General features: G+C 41.9%; 1 protein-coding gene across 4 annotated transcripts in view; it reads left to right on the plus strand.

The window, feature by feature from the left end:
- pax5 (paired box 5) overlaps nucleotides 1-18,210 on the plus strand; it is a 68,659-nt gene that overhangs the window by 13,162 nt on the left and 37,287 nt on the right. For all 4 annotated transcript variants that reach the window (XM_078164445.1, XM_078164457.1, XM_078164447.1 and 1 more), the window contains exons 2-5: nucleotides 3,488-3,653; nucleotides 7,305-7,502; nucleotides 8,176-8,240; nucleotides 12,771-12,896. In XM_078164445.1, coding sequence (XP_078020571.1) covers nucleotides 3,488-3,653; nucleotides 7,305-7,502; nucleotides 8,176-8,240; nucleotides 12,771-12,896 — 555 coding nt within the window. The remainder of the gene's footprint in view (nucleotides 1-3,487; nucleotides 3,654-7,304; nucleotides 7,503-8,175; nucleotides 8,241-12,770; nucleotides 12,897-18,210) is intronic.

Raw genomic sequence — 18,210 nt, forward strand, 5'->3', positions numbered from 1 at the left:
TGGGTCATGTCCCCCAAACGCTGGATCCTACATATCCCATAATGCAAAAGTGTCAGCCTTAGACACATCAGTAGTGTTTCTGCAATTTGTAGTGTTCAACCCAAGCTGGGATAACTCACACCATGAGGGTTGATTTCTCACAAAACTCCTCCAGAAGTTAAAGCTGAGTCCTACATGATGAATGAACTGGTTTTGATGTGTAAAATAGGTGGAGTGCCCCTTTAATGCACCTGTCCCACCACAGCCATGCCAACACAAAACTGAAGAATTTAAACACCCAGGCTTTCATTTAGTGGATTGCTCCTTTAATTGAACAGATTCAGTGATAAATGAAAAATGCTTTTGCTACAGCTGATGTGATTATATTGTCCTTAAGGTTCATGCTGGTTGTTACATTTCATGCCGTTTAGACTTTGAGCTTCGGCTGAGCCTGGCGTTCATGGGCATTGCATAAATATGACTCTGTCTATATATTGGTGTCTTTTGTAAAGAGCGATTGCTTTTCAAATTGTGCTGTCTGCAGCAGGCATCTGCATAATGAGGCTTCTTCTATCTCAAAAAATAAAGTAGTAAGGAAGAGAGTGACCGCTCACATCAGCCGTTTGGAAATAGCTTTGTTTGATTTCACAGAATGAGACTGTAGACTTCACATTTTTGTATTTATCCCCCATGTGTGGATCTATTTATATTTGAGCTGGAGGAGGCTGTGTGTGTGTGTGTGTGTGTGTGTGTGTGTGTTTCTTTATTTTATGCTGATGGAGGGAAGAAGAGGACACGGGGACAGGTTCAGGGGACAGCTTTGTGTTTAAGGGGGTATCCCTGCTGGGGTAATGTGTTTAAAATCTATTACCCCCACAGCTAGGATTAGTGTGTGTGAGGGTGTGTGCGTGTGTGTTTCCCCTAAAGACGTAATCACTATGGTAATACAAAAGCCAGTGGATTATGTGGTGGAAAAAATCTGGTTGATTTATACTCTGCCTTTGGTGAGATATACAGTACACATATACAGCATATACACACACACTGTTGTCCCAAATAGTTCTTCTCATTTTTTTCATTTCTGCTGTGTACTGTACCCCACTACTGCTGACTATATTATATTATTATTACATATATACACATATTGGCTGGTACAGTGGTTGTTGTCTCACAGGAAGAAGTGCCTGCAGGTTCTCACCTGGTTTGACTGTTTGGAGCTTTCGATGGAGAGTCTGCAGAAGTGTGAATGTGTCTGACAGAGTGTGCTTGCCTTAGACGGCTGACCCGTCCAGTGGTCTACCCTGCCTCTCTTCAGGTGCATGCTGGGACTGGCTCCAGGTCTGGTATTAAAGCTAAAATAATCAGTTGACTGATAGTTTAGGGGACTGACAGAAATTAATTGGCAAAATGTTGGATAACTGATTATTTGCTTCAGTGATTTTTAAGCAAAAATGTCAGTAATTTTCTATTTTTAGCTTCTTCAGTATTGTTACGAGTCTTTCGTGGTCGTTAACTGAGTGTCTGTATGAGTGTTTGTATTTTGGGCTGTTGGTCTGACAAAACAAGTAATTTAAAGACGTCACCTTTGGACATTTTTTGTTATGTTCTGATGATCTGAATGCACACTAAATCCCATGTCATAGGCGTACATTTGGGGGGGACGCGGGGGGGACGTCCCCCTCTATTAAAAACATGAACGGAACGTATCAGAAGACATATTTCACAGTATTTGATGCATAATTTTTTTTGGCGGATGTCCCCAAACCCCCGTTTCATATGTGTCCCCCCAATTGTAAAAACAAAACTTACGCCCATGCCTTTGCTCCAGTTCACACCCATTTCCTGCTTAATGTCCCTGCTCCTTTGCTGCTGCTATATAAATCAGTCAGTCCAAAGCAGAACTTAGCCATTATTCTGTGTCTAATATTTAGAAGAGCAAATGTTATTATCAGTTTATAACATCAGAATTCTGTAAAGGCTGAGCTTCTATTTAAGTCTATTCTCGTGTATACCAGTCTTATTCTCTCTCATTCATTTCCTTCTGTTTCATCCCTCAGGGGGAATATTAGTGGTATCCTTCAGTAAGGGGCCAGGGCCAGGCCTTGGTCAATAATTAATTGAAATCCCCTCATTTACTTAAGATCTTAGCTTACTCTGCCCTGGGTGAAAATGGGCAAAGTTTGCACTTTGGAATAGTCAAACTGGTGTATTATGCTGAGCCAGATAAATCAGCGGCAGGAGAGAAATCACATGTATATGTGATAGTAAATTGACTCCAGCAGCTGTGGGATCCTTCCTGAAGTTAATATTTCTTTAACAAACCTTCCAAACAATAATGACACACACACACACACACACACACACACACACAGAGCACATCCTATAGCAAAATAAGAGATTTCTTGTACTACTTTTATATTTTTCAGTGTTGGTCAGTGATTTAGGGAGCATGCCATGTTTTGACATGCAACTGCTGACACACAGCAACAAGCTGTTAATGGCACAAATGCGACATAATGTTTTTGTTGAAGTCTTGGTGAGTAGTCGTCTTTCACTGGTCAAGAGAAATCCATGAGAACAGGCGGCATTAAAGCCGAGCAAATAAGATAAAATATGGACGCTTTAATCCAGACTGGAATGTTACTATTGGATGTCATTTTTATGTAAACATTACTAATAATAGCTGACAGAACAGCCTTTTAACAAGGCATTTTAACTCCAACTGCTTCAGTTGAGCTGTTCAGCAGTCAGCGTAGTGGATTTCAGGGCAATGCAGGGGATACTTCCCCCTTAATATTTAGAACATGCGCATTTGTCACCCCCAATAAAAATGTGAAAGTAGCAGAGGACTTATTTTGACAAAATTAAAGACATTCACCAGAATGCAGGAAATTAAGCGTATGGTGCTCAAAATTTTCTGGAAGACCCCCAAATCCCCCGTTTCATGTGTCCCCCTGAATGTTGAAATGAAACCTTCGCCCATGGCCAGTTAACAATGGAGGACTGCAGCTGTATTGAGCACCTCTTGTATCACACCCCTCCTACAAACTTAAGTCTAAAATCAAAGTTTCTTAAAAAAAAATGGTTTTAATTAATCTATAAAGAGGTTATCTGAGGTTGACAGAAGAATCATGATGATCATGTTTGAAAAGCAGACGTTACTTCCCATGCCTGTCCAATGTCTTTCCTAAAATCTGATAAGAGGAAAAATCGGGCCTCGGATAAATTAAGACATTTTTATCATTGATTTAGTGGTCATTATGTACTTTTTATTTGTTGCACATGTAGCTAAAGCCAAAACCACAGAGTCCTCTTAAAACCTCTCATCATTGCCTCATCAACCTCCATTTGGTCACTTGCATTTGAATAAGTTCTTCTTTGTCTCATTTCGTTGCCTGTAACCTAATTAAATTTCCAGGCAGCCATGATATTTCTCTCTCTCACTCATCCTTGACCTTGTTTTGATCCATTTCAAACTGTCTTCCCTCTGTCACTCTCTCTCTTCTAGGACATGGAGGAGTGAACCAGCTCGGAGGTGTGTTTGTAAACGGCAGGCCCCTCCCAGATGTGGTGCGACAGCGAATAGTGGAGCTCGCCCACCAAGGGGTTCGGCCCTGCGACATCTCACGCCAGCTACGAGTCAGCCACGGATGTGTCAGCAAGATACTGGGCAGGTAAAAAACACCTATGACCATATGATGATGGTGCTGAAAATATTTACAGTCTTTATTATGCACTCAACAGTGTGCCAACAGTCTGTGTAACTGGCTAAGGTGTATAACAATGTGGGCTTCCTGATTCCCAAAATCTTTGAAGTGCAATGGACTGTAGGATGAAGCAGGACAGCTCAACGTATCGGCTTCATTTTTGGGTCATTCTGCTTAGTTTTATGAGAACACACAGGCTTTAGGTCCAGTGTTGGCTAACCATGTGTCAAACTGAAGCCCCTGTCAGGTCAAACTGACTCATGTAGTGCCTATTCTGCCATTTCTTTGATTCCCTCAGCATCATGCACAAGCTGCACTTCCACTGCTTGCTGACATTGTTTTTGCTTGCTTCTTATTTCTCTCAATCTGTTCTCTTTATGTTGCCATTTAACCTTCCTCTCCCCTCTCCATATCCTGTATTTCTCGTCCGACCCCTCTCAATATTTCAGTGTCTTCTCCTCACCTCGCTTTTCTCTCTTACTCCCTCTCTCTCAGTCTCTGTCTCGGCCTCTCTGCCTTTTCAAAGCTAAATTCAAGAGTAAATCCCTGCTCATTCCGTCCCCCGGAGAAGAAAGGGGGACAAAAGGGAAAAGATTCATCACTTTTTGGAATTAGCATCAAAATGAAAGTGGCACCATATTTCTGCACCTCCCCAAAAAAGGAAGAAAAAAAGACAGAGGGAGATGGAGAAAGGGAGAAAGACAAGAACAAGGAACACAATCAAAAGGGGAAAAGGCGTGTTAAAGAAGAAGAGTGCAAGAAAAAAAGAAAAAAGAGAGACAGAGAGACCATTTGAGGGGACGGAGGGGAAGGATTAGCTACAGCGACCCTCAGCTATATCAAAAAATGTGTTGCTCATTGTTCTCCCTTGCCTCTCTTTCCCTCTCTCTCTCCCTCTCTCTGTCTCTCTCTCTCTATCTCCCTCTCTCTCCCTGTCCTGGCCGTTCAACTCACTGAAGCGTTACCGTGAGGGGGGGAGGAGAGGGGATCGAGGGATGGAAGGAGGGAGGGAGGGTTGTTTTATCCTCTCCTCTCTGTCTCTCTGGTGCCAGCAGAATAAAAACACCAACTCTACCACTTTGTGTGTGTCTGTGTATGTGTGTGTGTGTGTGTGTGTGTGTGTGTGTGTGTATTAGCTCATCGTTGTGCGGATATCAATAACCATGCTCGTTTATTCACCAATGATTCAGCTGTGAATAATTTAAATAGTTTTCCATTTGGAAATAGATTGTTTTTTCCTTTAGCTGTGTTTATACTCCAGCTGTGAATAGTCAAAATGTGCAACACACTCACATAGGGGCAACGCGCGCACACACACACACACACACACACACAAAGACAGACAAGAAAACGCACATTTACAGGAACACACATCTTCACGGAAGGGATTACTCTACCGTACAGCGGTGGAGAGAGAGAGAGGGAGAGAGAGAGAGAGAGAGAGAGAGAGAGAGAGAGAGAGAGGGACAGAGAGAGAGAGAGAGAGAGAGAGAGAGCAGGTTTAAGACTGACTGACAGCTTGCATCCGCGCACACACAGCATCCCCCCTTTTTCTGCAAGCTGTGTAGCACATTTGCTGTCCTCCCACCCCCCCTGCCCCTTCTGCATGCAAATACATTCATGAAATAGCCATGGTGGACACGAAACGCCTGAATCTGTGAGTGTGTGTGTTTGCATTAGTGTGTGTGTGTGTGTGTGTGTGTGTGTGTGTCAGTGCCACCCTCTTCTTACTTCTGTGTCACAATGCGAAAATCCTGAAGAAAACAACAGCCAGCTTGAGTCAGACATCGTAAATATTTTTGGCATTTTAGCTGACAGTTATCCACAGTTTGCTCTGATGACTGCAGCATGACAAACAAGTCGTAGTGAGATTTTAACCACAGAGAAGACTGACAAGATCAGTTTCACATGTAGTGACTCTGGGTAACCTTAACCTATTGGCGGGATTTCATCATACTGAGTGGTGTGATGGTCGTTGTTTTTTCAGCCCAGTCTGATAGAAATTCACAAAATGGACACAAAGACTTAAGAAAACATTATGTGGTGGTTGGGCATGGAATGTGTTAAAATTTTGTGCTGGCAATATGAAAATAATGCCAATGCAAAATAAATGAAGATTTTTTGACTTGATGGACACATGCTATGTATAAAGAGTGAGAAAGTCTGCGTAGAAGACTGCTGTTTGTGTCCTAAGTAAAACCACAAGTCAGCGTAGTTAGGTGACTTTACTGACTTTGTATAACTATGCAGAGTACATAAGGTTACGTCACTTAGGTCCTGTATGTAGTCATTGTAAACAAACCACTGCCATTTCCTAAACTTCCTAAACAAGTGTTAATCCTTACCTAAACCTCATCAAAGTGCAACCATTGGCAATGAAACTGCAATCATTCGGCAGTGTATTGTGTAGCAAAATCTTAACACATCTTGTGCCCACCACCACATAATACGTTGTTAAGAGGTTGTGTCCATTTCACATATTTCTGTTTGACTGTGTTGGTTAATTTACTGATTGATATGATATTAACATTTTTATATAGTTACAACAGTTGTTTTCTCTGCATCTGCTGGTCTATGTAGAGTGGCAGCTGTAAACAATCAGCTTTTACTCTTTTAGTGTTTCCTTGCTAAACTGCCGTGGGAGAATATACTGTAAACAAATAGGGAATATCACACTAAAAAGACTGTGACTTTGGAAAATAACCACTTCATATGACGAAATTAGACTAATTTTAGCTTCAACAGAATTAAAGAATACATTTTTGCACTGGACAACCTCTGCAGATTTTGCATCTCATTCGTCACTTCGCTTTGTCACTGCGGACAGTGAGAGTGTGAAGCTAAATATCCTTCGAGGAATGCGACACAATACAGGAGGATCATCTTTTTTCAAGATCAGGTGCAAATAAAGGAGAAGGGTGAGGGACAGGTCAGAGAGACATGAAATGTTTTCTTAAGAGTTTTTGAATTCGAGCCAGAGAGAAGTCCTGACTGCAGCAGGGAAGTCATTTATCTACTGAGAGGCCATGAGGAAAAAGAGTTGAGACTGGGTGGAACAATGTCCAAATCACCACAAGGTGTTAAATGTTATAAGCAGCAAATCTTGCAAAACACGTCAGTTGTCAGCTGTTCTGTGAAATGACTTAACTCAAGAAGAAATTAAACTTTATATTTGTGACCTATTTTTAAAGATTTACATGTTCAGTGGAGCTTGGAGCTGAGAACCACAAACAAATAAGTTGACAATATGAGAAGTATAGACCAACGCCGGCCTTAGTGAAAACCTTTTCTTTTTAGGTGGTACTCAATTACATTTGCACAATCACCTTCACTGATAAACAATGTCCAAATAAGAGCACCAGTGTCACATCAACTGATCATTAAAATGTTTTTTAATCTTTGAATCAAAATGTTTAATTTCAAGATAACATGGCACAATGTAACCAATTTAAACACCCTATGGGGCTTGGTGAATATGAAATAACAATTACAAATAACAAGTTTGAATTTATGGATTCAACCTTCTAGCAGTTTTGTTCTAACACTTCTTCTAAAAATGCCTCAACCTTCTTGTGTTATTATGACCAACATGAGCATCTCCTGCACTTTGATTGGCAGGTACTATGAAACGGGCAGTATCCGCCCCGGGGTAATCGGGGGATCCAAACCAAAGGTTGCTACTCCCAAAGTGGTCGACAAGATCGCCGATTACAAACGCCAAAACCCCACCATGTTTGCCTGGGAGATCCGGGACAGGCTCCTGGCCGAGAGAGTGTGTGACAACGACAGCGTCCCAAGTGTCAGCTCCATCAACAGGTACTACAGTCTGTGTACTCTGTCTGTGTGTTTGAGTATCAACTTATAGCAACAGGTACTGAGTGTAGGTAGAGCTCAGAGCAATATAATACTGTGTTTTCTTTATGTGTGTGTGTGTGTGTTTGTGTGTCCGGGAGTGGAGAGGAGAAAGGCAAAGAGGCCCCGGTCTCCATATGTATGAAGTGGCTGCAGCTCAGTGGTTCAACACGATGGTACAATGACAACCCTTTCCCCCGAGCATAGAGCCAGAGAGAGGGAGGGATGGTGAAATAAGAGAGAGAAGGAGTGAGCAAAAGAGGCAGACAAAAGGGAAGGAAGGTGCGCAAGAGTAAGGATAGAAAAAGACACAAAAGGGAAGGCAAGAAAGGGAAAGGAAAGGAAAGGAGAGGACATGAGAGGAGAGGAAAAGAGGGGAGGAAAGGAAAAGAAAAGGAAAGGAAAGAGGAAGAAAAGGCTTGCATGAGCAGCCAAGCAGGAAGTGTGAGGCCCCTCTGCCATGTCAGCCTCCTGCCTCAGCCACTTCACACACACACACACACACACACACACACACACACACACACACACGGTTTAGCTCCCACGATGGTCATGTTCTCTCTGTCAGTCAGAATCCTCTCACACACACACAAACGACCACTTCACACACACTAATATCTCCTCTCTCCTCCTGCAGGATCATTCGGACAAAGGTTCAGCAGCCGCCCGGCCAAACGGGCTCAGTGTCGGCTCACAACTTAGGTAGGTGTGCTGCTTTAAGAAATCCTGTTTCAGACTGTCAAAGCAAATTTTACAGCAGAGCCATTTTTGTGTGAATCTCTCAGGAGCCCGTGTGCCGTACATGGAACAATGAAACGTATTGAAATTCTGGACATTTACTCGCAGTGAGAAAGTGTGCCACAAAGGTCTTTGCTTGAATGTTTTAATCAAGATGTCCCAAAATTAATTAAGAACAGAGTTAGTTAATGGGATGTAATATTTACATTTTTAAACAGTGTGGTCAGTAAACTGGGGATTTGTGCAATATTTGTACTTGATGCTCTTATTATTGGGTGAACAGTGGAGAGCGGACAGGATAAAAAGGGGGGAGACAGTGAGGGAGGACGACTAGCATCAACACTGGCGCTGTAATGCCAATAAAAAATAATCACAAGCACTGAATTTTCTGCTATAGGAGATCATATTTGCAAATAGAGCATTATAGTATGTTCCCAAATTGTAGTTTACGGCAAGGCTGGATTAATAGCTGGGCAAAATGGGCATCTGCCCTCAGGGGCCACAAATGCCCAGTCTTATTGAGTGTCAGTTGGGTTGTGGTAATTCGATTAGCTGCACATTTGTTTTAAAATATGCACCACTAAATCACATTATGAACTGAAAACAGATTCTGAATTATGACTGGTCTACTGTACCTGCCTAAAATGAGTTTGTATTCAACCAAATGATCACACCTTGGCCCCCCCTCCCAAATAATGATAAGAATAAGTAAAAAATGTCCTATGCTATGACAGGCAACCAAGCACCACCTTCAGAGATAACCATTAATAAATATAGCCTAATCACAATCATAAATAAACTTAAGAGATTGCAGTTATTACTACTACTGGTTTTAGTATTACAGTGTACTGCAGTCCTGTACGTGGTTTGTCCATGTGGTGTTGCCGTACCCCAGCAGAAGCCATTGCTTGACTGTTATGGGTAGGTACAATCAATGTCAAACATGTACTCTCTCTGTATTTCATTACTTTCAATGTATTAAAAAGTGAAAAACTAGAATGTAATATGTTATGGAGGCTCATAGGTGTAGATTTCAGGGGGGTCGCACAGGACACGCCCCCCTCAATATTTAAAATGTACATTTGGGTCCCCAGTAGCAGAGGACTTTTATTTTTACAGAAGTAAAGACATTTACACTATAAATTGATGCATAAAAATCACCAGAATGCAGAAAATTAAGTGTTTGATGCTCAACATTTCCTGGTTGAGGACCCACAAACTGTGGTCAATTGTGATAGTTTTTGTGAAGTGTTAGCCATAAGAATGTCACAAAAATAGAAATACAATATATATCGTCAGTGTGCGCTCTTTCCCTGTGTGGCGTTCACTTATATGTTGTCTCCTTAAAATAGCTTTCAAAATGCTCTAAAAGGGTCAGTTTAGTTGCTGGGTGGGTGGAGGATTGGGTCAGAGAAGGTGTGGTAAACAGGTGATTACAGCCCTGGATCATACACAGCTGATTTTGGCCCATTTGTGGGTTAATTCGACCATGTTTGGTTCTTGCTAACACAAAGTAGATTGCACCCTTACATCTGATTCTTAGTATCTATTCATCTGTTCTTGGATGAATGAAATTAATATCCTTCATCCAAAGACCCTTGACTCTTCTCCTTCGGATTAACATGGTTTCACTGTTCATTTGTAGTTTCTAATCATGTTACAGACTGAAGCAATATATCTATTACAGCTATGACTGAAACATTATTTCCTTTTTACTCGATGAATATCTCAGAGAACAAATAAATATGAGAGCCTCCGTCTCTCTCTCCCTCTCTCCTCCTCACTTTGCCCTGCAGTGGATTGTGTTTCGGTGTCTCTCATATCTTCATAATCACACATTGTCTATTAATCTAAATTAATTTCACACACCGCTCCCTGTCTCCTGCCTTTTACACACATTTAGCAGCACACACACGCACACACACCTAGATACACCCACACCCACACACGCACGCTTACAGATTACACAGATAAATGGGTCCCACTCCCAGGCGGAAAATTGAACATTTGGATTTGCAGAATAAAAGCGTTACGTTCTGATAAAAAAAGGAGTGAAAAGAAAGAGAAAGGAAAATCAGATAATTGAAGTGCTAAATCAAGTGATGGGAAAAGGAGGGATATGCATTCATTATACTCTGCTTGTCGTTAGCGGAAGGAGTAACGGCTGGAAGGGACCTTGATCCTCGGGTTTATCGTTTCTTTTTTTTTTTATTCCCTTTTTGGTCTCGTCTTTCTGTGTTTGGGGGGTCTGCTGGGAGAGAGGATTAGGATGTCTGTCTCCACACCTTTCTGTCCCTCCTGGGATGCCATACTGTCACTCAACCCCATGTCCGCTTACAGGGGCACAGATAAGGGACCAAGGAATGAGTGACTGTATGTTTCAGTGTGTGCGTGTGTTTGTGTGTGTGTGTGTCAGGAGGTTGCAGAATGTGTGTGTGTGTGTGTGTGTGTGTTTGTCACTGAAGCGGTGACAAGTATGTCGCTGTGTCGCCCAGCGAGGAACTTGTCTCCTCCAGGGGGAAGATTAGAGGGAGAGACAACGAGGGGCAAAACACAGACAGACCTTCCTTTGTGGCTTTTTTTTTTTTTAAAAAGCCTCAATTTGGTCTGTGTGGCTGAGTAAAAGTTTTAGAGGATTAAAGTGCATCTATCTATAAGAAAAAGTAGGATTTCATTGATAGTTTTTGGTTCTGTATCTTTGATTGTAAAGGTACCATAAATAACTGAATGAAGACGTGTAATAGAAACCATAAATGCTGGTTTAAAATGGCTCCCAAATCTTCATTGTAGTAGCATATGATTCAACATTAGTGGAGACTGGGGACAGTTAGCACACTTTTTACTCTCTGCCGCACTTCTCTGGCATAATATTTTCTGGAATTTTCCAACTAGAAGCAAATGCAAGATTAAAATCCAGAAAAAAAAAGTCATGTTATGCAGTAAAACAACTTTTTTAAGCAATTCATCAGTAGCAATGTTCACTTACTTTTGCCATTATAACTAACAATACAAATGACAGTTTGGTGCCACATTTGTTCTGTGACCTTGAAAGGTCTGAAAATTAGCTGTGTAGCTCTGCAGCCAACCAACCTAGAGGTCTCAACCTGAACCAAGCCAACCCGAACCCAGCACGTCTGAGATATCACATAAAATATGGAGCCTGAACCTAACCATACCCCATCCCCCAAAAAGCACATGTTGACTTCTAACGACTGAGACACACTAACAGTGTGGCCGCACATGTCACACGTGTCTCCAGCTGAAAATGGACCAGATCAGGTAGATCACCGACTCTCCACTCTGTGATCAATCAATCATATATATCTATAACATGTTTTGGATTTACATTTCAAATAAATAATAAACAAGTAATTAACGTGCAGACTGCTTGCTTTTTTAATATTATTTCTTTATTTCAAAAAAATTAATCACATTTCTTTACCCCCCATAGCCTGAGTCCTACCTGACCCAGCCAATCAGCACACATTTTTGGCCCAAACCCAGTCTGACTTTTTACCATCCTCCAAAATCCTCTTTCACAGTGTACTTAAGATACTTCTACAAATGATTTAAGTCATAGCACGTTATTAAATGTATATGTATATTTGTATGATAAGAATAACAGCTACAAGGTTCTGTGTGACTCGGTGTCATGCAGTGCGATTTATTTGTCTATTAAATATCATATAGTGAAACCAGTCTTTAATATGCTTTTAAATATTTCATATGAAGAACACTTAATGTGCCCTAAACAAGGGGCTCTTCTCTCTTCTGTATTTTGTGCTTCCTCATCTCCTCTCTCCTCCATCCTCCTGCCTGTGACCCAGAAATAGATATTAATGCGCCATCTTGAAGGATGTCTCAATTCCTAAAATGCATTTCGTGGAAAGAGGAAAGTTGCTCGAGGAGCTGAGTGAGGATGCACAGCTGTATCCTTTGCAAAAGTCTTTTTGGCGACTGTGATCTATAAAAGAGGTGTGACTGATGTGAACACAGCTGATGATGCAGCTGTGCATATTTAATTGACTTCACTTTAAAACAGCCTGTTGCCTCAACTCGTCATGTCTCTTTCTTGTTTCCTCTGCTTGCATCCTAGGTGGGAGGAGAGGGGGCAGGGAAAGAAATCAAGGATGTACAAACTAAGAAATGAGAAGAGGGAAAGTTGCTTCATAGTAGTAGTGGCCACATGTGTATTTCTCCCTTTCTACATAAAATCCAAAATGGATTCCTTGAGATACACTTTCACAAAAGCTGACCTAGTTTATCTGAGCTGCAGTACATTTTTTTACAGTGTGGTTTCATTTTGAGAATCATACTGACTCTCATAATTGATTACAAAAGCTTTAAAATAATTTCTTTTCTGTTGAGATGAATATACTGTAAGGCGGAACAAATGATGCAGATGTTATCAGAGGCTTAGATATAAGTCATTATTCTCCTCCCTTGCTCATATTTCTCAGTACATCATTGTTTTGTCATGTGGTCTGTCTGCAGCGACATCCGTAGCGGCCACACAAGTGTCAGCAGTGACCAGCGACTCAGCCGGCTCCTCGTACTCCATCAGTGGCATTCTGGGTATCAGCTCAGCTGCGGACGTGGGCAAGAGGAAGAGGGACGAAGGTGAGCAAAATAATCTGTCTTTGTGTGTGTGTGGTTGAGTGTTGTTTATCTCACCTGCGTCACTGTATTTTTTTTTTTTTTTTGTGGGAAGGGCATTTTTTCAAGTGCACATATACAACATAAATAAACAAAGTAGGCAGCCTCTGGTCCCCTTCCTTTTCCTTTCCAACATGGAGAGAGCCCAGATGGAAAGAACTCGGATCAATGGCAGATGTGTGTGTGTGTGTGTGTGTGTGTGTATGTGTGTGTGTGTGTGTGTGTGCAGGTGCAATATGGGAGTTCTAAACCAAACATCTTCATTCAGAAACCCCTATTTGTTTTCTAACGGTGCTTCACCAGAGAGCTACCTGAGAAGTCGGTTTATGCATGCACTATTGATCATATACGCTGTCATACTGGATCAATGTTGTATGCATGTTAATGGAGGTGTGATCTGTGTGTGTGTGCACATAAGGGGGTTCTCACATTTACTGTATGTATACGGTATGTTTGTGTGTGTGCATGTTTGTGTGTGTGTGTGTGTGTGTGTGTGTGTGTGTGTGTGTGTGTGTCAGCGTCAGTGGCATTAAAAAGCCATCACACAGACAGTCTCCTACGGTAAATGAGACAGGACCAGATGTCGGAGCGAGGGGGGGTGACAGAACGCCACTGGGGGCTATTTCTCGCTCTCTGTCTCAAACACTCGGATGCCCACACACAAACACACACACCACACACAGATACAGTATGGGGTTCTTTTCCCACTGCTGATGAATTTCCAAAACATTCCAGCGGGTTCCAGGATGAATCCCAGGTGCACCTTGAGCGTTCGGATATGCTCGGATACAGCCCACTCACCCATCAGCAGAGCACAAAGACTTAAGATCTGACACACAACCCCCACCCCAACTCACCCACACACACACACACACACACACACACACTGTACAGAGTACAGATGAATAACAACACAGGCATTTACAGGGCGCAGACCTCCGACAAGGCCAAATACCCTATGTTAACAAAAGTGAAAAATAATTTGTGTATCTGTCCCGTGATTCAGATAAAATTCATGTTCACATAAAAAAAAGGGTTCTTCCTTGGACTATGCTACACCCCTCCATGAAGTTTTATGAACATCGGCCTGTAGTTTTTCCATAATCCTGCTGACAAACAGACAACCAAACCAAAAAGAAAACAAAACCTCATTGGCAGAGGCCATGATGACGTTTGTTCTAGAGACCTTTACTCTCAGCACACAAGGGTAGCTGGTAGTTTGCACACACCTTGGATCAATGTTTAACTTGTTTTGTGTTAAAACTTTACAAAAGCAAGCACATTCAGACTATGAACACTAGGTTTTAGATCATGCAAAATCTGGAAAAACAGAGTCTGCACACTAGACAATGCTCCCAAAAATATTTGATTGAATTACCACTGAGGTGATGTTTCAAGCTTCACACTCTCCATCAGACCAAGAAGAGCATGAAGCTTGAAATGTCGGTGTTCATTCAGTATTTATGGGAGCATAGTCTAGTGCACAGAGTCTGTTTTTCCATTTTTTACCGAGTTTTATGTCCCTTACTAATTTTGAATTTGTGATGTGTGAGAGAGAAAAAATAGTGGAAATGCCAGAAATTACATAAAAACTCAAAATATTGGAAAAGTTTTAATGCTTGGCTGTTTTGGAAAAACCAGTGTATCATTGAGTCCACTGAAGAGATGCAGTAGTCTTGTGATTTCCATAATTTTATTTTTCATTTTTACTTTTTATAGAAGAAAATATTGGCATTGTACATTTTTACAGCGATGATGCCGCATTTCCTGCCAGGACAGTGCCAACAAAATCTTTTTTTTAAGTGGTTTTTGTCCCTAAACCAAATCACATGTTAACCTCAACATTGTTGAAACATAGTTTAAATGTGTCTGCTACATTATGATGTATAAATGTAAAGTATGTGTGGTTTGCAGAAATGTACAATATACAATTTTGCTGGTGATTAAGTTTTGATGCAAAGCACAGGTGTAACTTAATAACATTATGATGGCTCAGTGTCCTTTAGGTGTTCTTGTTCCACAGCCCTGGTGTTGTGCCTGCTGGTTTACTGACACGGAGCCATGGTTTGTGTTGTTAGTGCTTTTCCAGCTATAACAATTCAAAATGTATTCGTGGTCCACTTTTCTTATGAAGCCATATTTCATTGACAAGAATAATATCATCAGAGGCATGTATAATTACACAAATGTATCCCACACTGAGCTCTGATGTCTGTGGCAAAGACTCTGTGGTTGAATCTGCAGTTGAAGTCGAAGCTCTGTTATCTAATTAGCAGCATTATTGTTTCACTTTGTTCTTTATGTGCATGACGTGCTGCACCATGCCAAACACGTCTCTGTCTCTTGTTTTATTATGACTGGACCCTGCGATTCACAGTTCCTATCAAAAATACTGTTTCATTCACGTTTCCATCGAAGCATCCACAAAGCATTGTGTTGCTCGGCGTCACGTTTCGCTTGTGCGTTTTATCTGCAGTGTTTCTGTGGCAGAGGTCTGCGCGGTTGGCTCTGTGGTCTAATTAACAGCATTGCTAATCACAGCTTCCATTAGAGCAGCCCCCGCTGGATAATGACACACACACACAGCAAGGGGCGACAGGGGGGAACAGCATGCACTGACATGGACAGACAAACACATACACAAATACACAATAATGCAAGCTTCTTGCACACACTCACACCCATATGCTTGTCGGTAGGAACATTTGTACACAGAAGGAAAAAGACATAAGCATACGCAAGTCACACACACACAAGGCCAGCTATCACACAGCTTTCTCATGTTGAGTGTGTTGTTAATATCTATCTGTCAGTATAGGTGACTATGTTCCATATGCTGTAATGAGACAGTTACAGTGTCTTTTACGTACCTCTGTGCATCGGACAAGGTTAAAACCTGGACTTTCCACGTATAAAGCAAAGCATTTAATCATAGTGGAGATTTTGGCGGTGGGGTATGTTCCCCTCAAAATTCAGAATACGTTCACTTGTCCCATCCCAATGAAACATAAAAGCAATGAAGAACTTTTATTCTGACTACTGCTAGAACGCGGCTCATAGTTGCAACAATACCTTCAGTAAAGAAGGTGGTGGCAGTGTGCAACCTCACGAGCCATGGTTGGAATCTGCCATGAAAGAAGATGAAACAACTATGCAGGAAGTACCATGACATTTCCAAAAAAGCAGGAAAAGCACAAATTAGTGCATGCAATGTTTCCCAGAATGCAGGAAATGAAGTGTTTGATGCCCCCAGTGGACCCCAGATTCCCCACTTAATATAGGCCCCCAAATTTTGAAAGAAAAAAAAAACCCTTCACTCTTGCATTTAATAGCCTGATGAAAAGCAATGTATTTGTTGTCCCTTAAACCAAATATGGTGATACTCAAAGGCAAAAGAATGACCTCATGTCTTGTTCTTTTTGGTGAATTTTATTGGTAATGGACTGGCATGTTTCTGCATGAAGCCTTGTTATTTGTCAATCCATTGGTTGAAAATAAAATTCACCAAAAAGATCAAGATATGAAGTGATTCTTTTGCTTTCGATTGCCACCTTTTTCATGACATTTTGACATGTCATCCTGTGGCAGGGAAGGTACAGGTGTAATTAATAATGTTAACGATGGCTGAACTTGAATGTGACTGAGCTTTCATTAGTGTTATTTTTGCAACCTGATCTCTACTGGTGTTTCTGTGGTAAGAAAAAATGTCTGCTGTGAAAAAAGGCTATTTAGAGGCAGGCCTCACCACTTAAATTCAGTGCAGGAGAGGTGCACCTGTTTCCTCTTACGGACTTAAAGTGGAGTAAACACTGCTAATCCAATCAGGTTAATAATTTATATCTTTGCATTTTGAACGAAGCTTTGCACTGAGTGCTCTCAAGCAAGCTTTAGAAGTGTTTTTGTTACTGTGATATAAAATTGTACAATTACAGTATGCATGAACATGAATGCAAGAAACCTTCCATTTCTGCTGTAACTTATGAGCATGGAAATGGCAGCTGTGTCAGTGATGGGAACACAGGAAGGCGGGATCATGGCATGTGTGTTTCTGTGTCTGTGCATGTGTGTGTGTTGGCAGGAGGAGTGTGTGGGGGTAAAGCCCTGTGGTGACCTGTGCCCCCAGCCAAAGCGAGGGGAAGTGGGGGGTGAGCGGGGGCAGAATGTAGATGAATGGGAGTGAATGGAAGAACTTGACTTGTGGGGCCAAAAGGGGACTATTGTATCTTAACCTATTCTCTTAAACACAGAAGCTGTGTGTGTGTGTGTGTGTGTGTGTGTGTGTGTGTGTGTGCGTGTGTGCATGTGTGCGTGTGTGCGTGCAGCTTGGATATATAGAGTCAGGACAGATAGGCCTGTTAAGACAGGGAAATGAAAAGTATTCTCAGTGCGTTTGAAGGAAAATCAGGTATCAGGTATACATAAAAAGGTCTCTTTTGCTTGAAATATTTACCCCAAATGCCAAGATGACCTCTCACCCTCTTGTGCATCCACTGTGACATGCAGCAGCTTACCGGATAAAAGGCGCTGGGAGTAAGCAAAAGATGGAGGATGGAGGACTGGAGGGAGGGGTGCTCCGCCCTTCACCCTGAGTTCCTCTCAGTGCCTCCCGCTCCCCCAAAAACTTTGATCTCTGGAGTTTAGATGGGGCACGCACACACATTCACACACATACACGCACGCACACAAGCAAGCTTGCACAGGCTGGGGCTGAAGAGGTCAGACTTACGACCCTTGTCCTATCAGTATGATAATCTATGTCAAGTGCAAAAAGATGCACACTAGTGGTGTCCTACCCCCTGCAGACAGACAGACAGATGCACACACACATACACACACACACACACACACACACATATATGCAGTGAAACACACTAACAGGTGACAACCCATCTAACTCACCAAGGTATTTGGATTTAATAATTCAACTGTTCCTGGGTTCTTGAAAAAATGGTAACGGCAGGCCGAGTCAGAGGGAGACGGACGGTGATGGAGAGAGGGAGAACCGAGAGAGAGAGAGAGAGAGAGAGAGAGAGAGAGAGAGAGAGAGAGAGTAAAAGAGGGAGACGGAGAAGGCGGAAGAGAGAGGAAAAAGGCAGAGAGGAGAGAACAATAAGGGCTCATTGTTTGTTTTGTTCTGCTCTGAAAAAGAGGGAAGAGAAGCGCTTCCCTTCTGAGACTGACTCACAGAGATAGAGGCAGCTGTGAGTGTGTTTGTGTGTGTGTGTGTGTGTGTGTGTGTGTGTGTGAGGGTGTGAGTGTGTGTGTATCCGACAGTGAA

The sequence above is a fragment of the Epinephelus lanceolatus genome, chromosome 3 (genome assembly GCF_041903045.1).
Source record: "Epinephelus lanceolatus isolate andai-2023 chromosome 3, ASM4190304v1, whole genome shotgun sequence".
Lineage (NCBI taxonomy): Eukaryota > Metazoa > Chordata > Actinopteri > Perciformes > Serranidae > Epinephelus > Epinephelus lanceolatus.